Here is a 6,787-nt window from a genome sequence, read left to right as displayed (position 1 = left end):
CACCATTTCCTTATTATCTACTATTAACTCCCCACTGTCACTCTCTGGAGGTCCAACACTCACTTTACTTACTCTTTTCCTTTTTAAATACTTGTAAAAACTCTTGCTATCCGTTTTTACATTTCTAGCTAGCTTACTCTCATACTCTAATTTCTTTCTCCTGATTAATCTTTTAGTCATTCTCTGCCGTTCTTTATATTCTGTCCAATCATCTGTCCTGCCACTCACCTTTGCGGAGTTGTATGCTTTTTCCTTAAGTCTGATGCTTTCGTTAACATCTTTAGTTAACCACAAATGGTGGGTCCTCCCGTTAGAACTTTTCTTTATACTAGGAATGTACTTATTCTGAATACTCTGAAATATCCCCTTAAATGTCTGCCACTACTTCTCTATTGATCTATCCTCTAGCCAAGTTTCCCAGTTCACTTCAGCTAGCTCAGCTTTCATTCCCACATAGTTGACCTTATTTAAGTTTAAGATACCAGCTTTAGACTCACTCTTCTCCCTTTCAAATTGGATGTAAAATTCAATGATATTGTGGTCGCTGCTACAAAGGGGTGCCTTTACTCTGAGGTCATTAATTAATCCTGTCACTTTACACAATACCAAGTCTGCTATAACTTGTTCTCTGGTTGGTTCCAGAACATGCTGCTCTAAGAAACTATCTCGAAAGCATTCTAAGAACTCCTCATCGATGCCATTACTGCCAATTTAATTTTCCAGTTTATGTGTAGATTAAAATCACCCATGATTATTGCCATCCCTTTATCACAAGCACACAATATTTTCTCTTGAATACTTTGTCCTACACTGTGGCTACTGTTAGGGGGCCTATAGACCACTCCCACTAATGACTTTTTCTTTCTACTATTCTTCATCTCCACCCAAATCATGGCTGATCAGATTGTGGCCTCAACTCTACTTTCCTGTCTATCAACCATAACCCTTGGCTCCCTGGTTCTCAAAGGCTTGGAGGGCTGAGGGAGATGATGGAGTTAGGGAGGATTCAAGGCCATAGAGGGATTTGAAAACAAGTATAAGGATTTTAAAATGGAGGCATTATTGGACTGGGAACTACTGCAGGTCAGCAAGCCCACGGGTGATGGCTGAATTAGACTTTGTCTAAGTTAAGGGCAGCAGAGTTTTGGACGAGCTCAAGTTTGTATAGGGTGGAAGATAGGAGACTTGCAAAGAGTGTTGGATAGTCAAGTCTAGACACAACAAAGGCAAGGCTGAGGGTTTCAGCAACAGATGAGCTGAGACAGGATCAGAGTCAGCCAGTGTTATGGAGGTGGAAATAGGCAGGCTTGTTAATGGAACGGATATGTGGTTGGAAGCTCATTTCAGGATCAAGCATAAATACAACATTGCAAAAAGTCTGAGTCAATATCAGACTGTTGCCAGGAATGGAAAGGATGATCAGGGAATGAAGTTTCTGGGAGAGATCAAGATAACAGGTGTAAACTTCTCGATATTCAGTTGAAGAAAATTTCTGCTTGTCCAATATTGGGTGTCAGATTAGCAGTGCGACAAATCAGAGACATATAAAGAAAGAAAGAAAGAAAGAAAAACATCCCCTATACAATCACACATCACTACAGCTGAACCTAACAACCATTTGCAAAGAGAAATTTAAAACAAATACTGCTCGTCAGATCTCATCCTGTACTGACTTGTGTTCGTAAAGATGACTAGTATCAAATGTCATCACCAATCACAGCACAACTACATTAATATGAAAATATGTCCGATGTAGTTGTTAGTTGTTAGAATCACTGAGAACTACAATCCTTAAGGCTATCCATTTCCTTATCATTGTTTTCTCTAATCAACACAACAAAAAGCAGTTAAATATCCACAAAATCTTCAACAGTAATAGAAAATTGGAATGCAAACCAGCCACAGTTTTAAAAAATGTGGTGTGGATTCGTGGAGAAAAAGCTGCACAATATTAACCTATATAAGGCCAACAAGCTCCTGTGAGAATCAATACCATACTTTCCATAGGCCTGGTTAGGCTGTGCTCGGATTGTGGTTTAGGCTCAGTTCAACACTCGTTTAGAAGTCAGTTTTTGGTCATGTTTGGTCTGTTTCGGATTATAGTTTAGGCTTGTTTCAGAATTCAATTTTTGGCCCAATTTGGCCTGGTTCGGACTTAATTTTCAGGTTGTTTTGGAGTGTTATGTGGCCTAATTCAGCTTTGGACTGTTTCCAGTCTCTTTCAGACTGTGGTTTTGGCTCAGTTTGGTCTAGATCAGACTGTGGTTCAGATAGCGGTTCACTCATCATTAATTCTTAAACCTCCTACAATAGTCTCCTTTGTACCACTTTCAGGAGACCTGGGGGAAAAAAATCACCAAAAAGATCCACCTTCTGCAATCAGATTTCCAGAGGTTGCTTCCTCAGCAACTTGTATTAAATCATAACCAACGCTATAAAGAAGTAATTTTCAATTTAGAGAGACACATTATTTTCTTACAGTAGGGAATTTTATTGAATCACAACAGTCATAATAGTGATTAGAAAATTCTATAGTTAATTCGGAAGGCTTTAAAGTGTTCCTTTACCTGCAAAGGCACCAATCAGGTTGTTCACATGACTAACAACTATTTACATAAATTGTAAGGGCTTGCAATGCAGGCTAAGTGATCGAAGTCTGCACAGATTTCAAATAGCTCTGAGGCAGGCACTGGCAATTTACAACTGCCATGGCTAAAGTGAGGAAAATTGAGTATAAATTAGCAACACAATGTGCATCCACAGACATTGCAACCGCTCAGCTTCACTGTCGCTTTCATGGACATGTTGACAAAAGTTTATGGGGAAAATTGACCAAATCAGGTGATTGTGACAATTGTTGTTACAGAAAAGAGGAAAGCAGGAAATAGCTGATTTATTTCACTAAACCTCTGTAGCTTATTGTACATCATATTTATACAATACCCTAAGATGGGTCCTTCAATTTGTCAGCAAAGATAGTTGTCAAACATATGCATTGTAATTTTATGAGGACATAGTGAGAGTAACCATTGTGGACCACTGGTAAGTAGTGAAAAGCTTTTTGCTGCTGTACCATTGGCAAGCGTTTCCGCTTTTACGGGAGTTAATTTGGTCATCATAGGTGTTTGTGAATGGTTGGAGTGAAATCTCGTACTGTCTGTGTTAACACTGTCCCCCTCTTCCAACAAGAGCATCACAATTTGGGACAGCATAAAATAAAGCCTTGTGGCAAGTACATCCATATGCTGTAACTCATCATCAAATTTCACTTGTTCTAATGGCCCAGATCTTCCGCGAAGCGCCAATCATCATCGGATTGCCGCTCAGCTCGAACATTTCAGTGCATTTGCATTGACAATGGCATTTCTTGCCATGTCTTAAGCCGGGCTTCTCCAGAAATGCAGAGCGCAGTGTCCATCGGAGAGCTCCATAGCAGCACTGTTGCGTTCAGGGGAAAGACAAAACACGGCCCCTTTTTACATCACTAGTTGCCGTACGGTAAGTTTAAAGGTCCAATGTAAATGTTAGTGCATGGGTAAGTGGATGAATGAGTAGGGTCGCAGGATGGGTGAGGCAAGTGGGTAAGAGGGTAGGATGCCAGGTGGGTAAGGCGGCAGGTGGGTGAGAGGGTAGGTAGGTAGGGTGGCAGGTGGGTGAGGTGGTAGATAGGTAGGGTGGCTGGTGGGTGAGGTGGTAGATGGGTAAGGTGGCAGGCAGGTGAGGTGGTAGTGGCTAGGGGATAGTCGGGTCAGGTCAGAGTAAGGTCGGGGGCTAGTCAGTTCGGATTGGGGGTAGTCGGGTGGTTGGGGGGATGGGTAGACCGGTGGTTAGCAGAGTATTCAGGAGGGTCGGGGTGAGTCAGGGGGTCAGTGTGAGAGTAATTAAGGGGTCAGTTCTGCAGTTACCCAAGAATTACACTTGGATTTTTCTGTCTAACATTTCCTGGGTAACTATTCAGTTAAGTCCTGCTGAACGTGTCCAAAGTCTCCAACTCTAACTCAGAGTCAGAGACATTCACGGAGGGTCCCAGGGAGCAGGGGAATTGCCCTTCAGAAGTTCAAACTTCCTGAGCAATTGCCATGGAGGTCAGTGCATCAGGATTTCCATGGAGGCTCGATGTACATCTTGGGTCGTACGTCCGGTCTCAGATGATCCAGAGGCTGGAAGATCTGGGCCAATATCTTGTGGCACACAATGAGTAAATGTAGTACTCTTTACAAAGGATGCTGAATACAGTCTGGATCACCTTAGAGTAATACTTGGACAAGCTCAGTTCCCGGGACAGTGAGGAGTAGTCTGCACCATGAGCTCTGCAGCCACACCATCATGTTGGATGCTGTAGCAGGTTCCCACTGTAGCCGACCAGTACCACCGGTAATATTAGCGTATCAATAATTAACATATATATATGGCATTTCTCTATCCACTATTATTCAGAGGTAGTAAACTGTTTAAATAAATTGATCAACATATCCGTGGAAAGAATAAGCAAAAGACCATCATGTGAAAGTGCAAGACATTTGTCTGATGTCAGTAACAATAATTTCTAGTGTTATATCTACTGCAGTACTAACTCAACCCAGCTATCCTATTTTTGCTATAATTTTAATAAAACACCGTTAAGCACCAGACACATCAACAATATAATATAATATTATTCAACATGTCATTCTGCCCTCTTCTGTACACAAACATGCTGATGTGTCTTGTAGCAGATTGCAAAGGCAACTTCACATTCTTAACACAATTGACATACCGCTACAAATGATATAGTGACACTCCTAATTATAATACAATTACTAGGAATAATTATGATCACAGCTCTGAACACAAGCAGCCAGCAACTCTCTAAAGGGCACACCTGTGACATGGAAGTCATCCAATGAAAGGGTCAGACAGACACTCCACACAAACCAACTATTCTAAGGCCACAGGTGTTAGCTGTTACACAAATTCTCACCACAGCAGCTTTACTACAGGCTCTGCACCAGCGGACATTCATGAGTTAAGTTATTCTTTTTCACACACTCGGAGAAGCGACAATCACTCTTGTGAGACTATTTATTCTGTTCATATTGTCCATAACATGATCTCATTGATGGAAGAAAATTTTGCCTCCGTATTTTCAGTTTTCTACTAAAAGCAAAGATAAAAATACTGTTTTGGTATCTACACAGTGGAAACAGTGATAAAGTCCTGTTGAAAATATTTAATGAGTAAAACTTTGAAAACATGAGGATCCAACATGTGTCACTAATGGACAATTTGCACATGTTTGTATTACTACTCTCTCTGATGAGATTTATATTTTTGTGACAGGAAGGACAGTGAAAATAGAATAAAGTGGAATGACTAAGATGGGCCTGAGCAAAACTTTTACTCACTGTTTTGAAGTCTTTATGAGTACATCGAACTCCCCGGAACTTGCAGTACAGCATCATATCCTTGAGACTGTGACCAACGCGATCATAAAACTCACGCATGTTGAATACCCTTGGTTTGTAATGTGTAAAATCAGCTTTCTTCTTGAGAGCTTTCAGCACAATGGGGTCAGCCAAATGGGGGCTCTGGATCTCTAGGTGCACATTGAGCAGTCCCAGGAGCTCACCAGCATGGTAGAGATCATTTACTGTCAGCTTTGAAAAGCGAAACTCATTCAAGTTGCAGATAGTAACGGCGGGAAAGACCAGATTGTTTGTGGCCACCTCTTCCAGCTTGGCAACATGCGGGTATGAGAAGTAAAATGCTACCCGCTCTGCGCATTCCACCACGAGTAGGCCTAGGGAGCCAATAAATACCACAGTCCACATGAATCGCCGCATGGTCATTGGTCCATACACAAATATGTGCCTGATTCCATGAAGGGATGAAGTGTTGGCAAAAACGTGGATACTGGAAGGCTGCAGGCTCCCCACACTGCCTGTGCTGTTCTCCTTCTCATCCATCTCTTTATTTATGTATGTATGTGTGTGTAATTATATCAGTCTTCCAGCTGCTTAGTGCACTAAGAGCTTCAGTTCATCAAACAGTTGTTTTGGTTTTATCCTAAGAGCTCAGCTTTGGCTGGTCTGCACTGCCCCTTTTGAGTGGAAACAAAAGCTTTCACAGCAGATAGAAGCAAACTCTTGCTTTTGACTTCCACAGCACCATCAAGAAGCCTTCGTCTGTTTGGAAGCAGCGGGGATGGAAAGGCAGGGTGGGAGGGATAAAAGATCCCACCAATCGTAATAAGGATTCTTCAGCTGACAATTTGTGATGAAACACTCAAACCACGAAGCAGCTTGCAGTCCGTTAGCTCGTGTAAATGCTCTGCTCAGTGTCCACAGGGATGCCAGCCTTGTAGAGATGATTTATAAGAGAACAGTCCCTTAAATTGATTGCTTGGTTTTCTTTCTCTTATGTTGCTTATTGTTGGACTCCAACCATCCCTGGGCACTCTCCTGAAGCTGTCAGTGTGATCCAAGGCTCCTCAGGCAGTAAGAGTGGATTGCTGTATCAGAGAGAGAGAGAGAGAGAGAGATAGTAAACAGAAAGGGAAGGAGTGAGGAGGAGAGACAGTCTGCAAGTAAAACAGCAGCAGCAGCAGCAGCAGTAACAACAGCAGAAGGCTCCACAGACTCACAATGAGCACATTAGTTATATTGATACCCCAAGCTTACAAGAACCTTCAGGCAAAAAACAGTACTCCAATGTGAAACAGGAAAAAAAGGTAGAACATACAATTTACATGTCTAAGAACTTTACAGACTAAGGTTTAGAGGAAATAAAATCAGTAAAAAAAATAAAA

At 41.7% G+C, this 6,787-nt stretch overlaps 1 protein-coding gene across 1 annotated transcript; it reads right to left on the bottom strand.

Moving 5' to 3' along the window:
• Positions 1-2,115: 2,115 nt before the first annotated feature.
• Positions 2,116-6,234, bottom strand: LOC144667694 (acid-sensing ion channel 2-like). The gene is made up of 2 exons (XM_078529147.1): positions 5,385-6,234; positions 2,116-2,259 (listed from the first exon to the last, which is right to left on the bottom strand). The coding sequence occupies exons 1-2, from the start codon at positions 5,943-5,945 to the stop codon at positions 2,116-2,118; spliced, it is 705 nt and encodes a 234-aa protein (XP_078385273.1). The 5' UTR covers positions 5,946-6,234.
• Between the last annotated feature and the right edge of the window lie 553 nt (positions 6,235-6,787).

This window comes from Cetorhinus maximus, chromosome 25 (assembly GCF_964194155.1).
Source record: "Cetorhinus maximus chromosome 25, sCetMax3.hap1.1, whole genome shotgun sequence".
NCBI lineage: Eukaryota > Metazoa > Chordata > Chondrichthyes > Lamniformes > Cetorhinidae > Cetorhinus > Cetorhinus maximus.
Note: the sequence above shows the minus strand (reverse complement) of the source record. Positions and strands in the feature narration are given on the sequence as shown.

Excerpts from the sequence above, each read along its gene's own strand:
- LOC144667694 (XM_078529147.1), bottom strand. The coding sequence starts at position 5,945 with ATGGATGAGAAGGAGAACAGCACAGGCAGTGTGGGGAGCCTGCAGCCT. Across the intron at positions 2,260-5,384 it reads CTCATAAAGACTTCAAAACA|TCTGATCTAGACCAAACTGA; the intron begins GTGAGTAAAAGT and ends TCTGAACCACAG.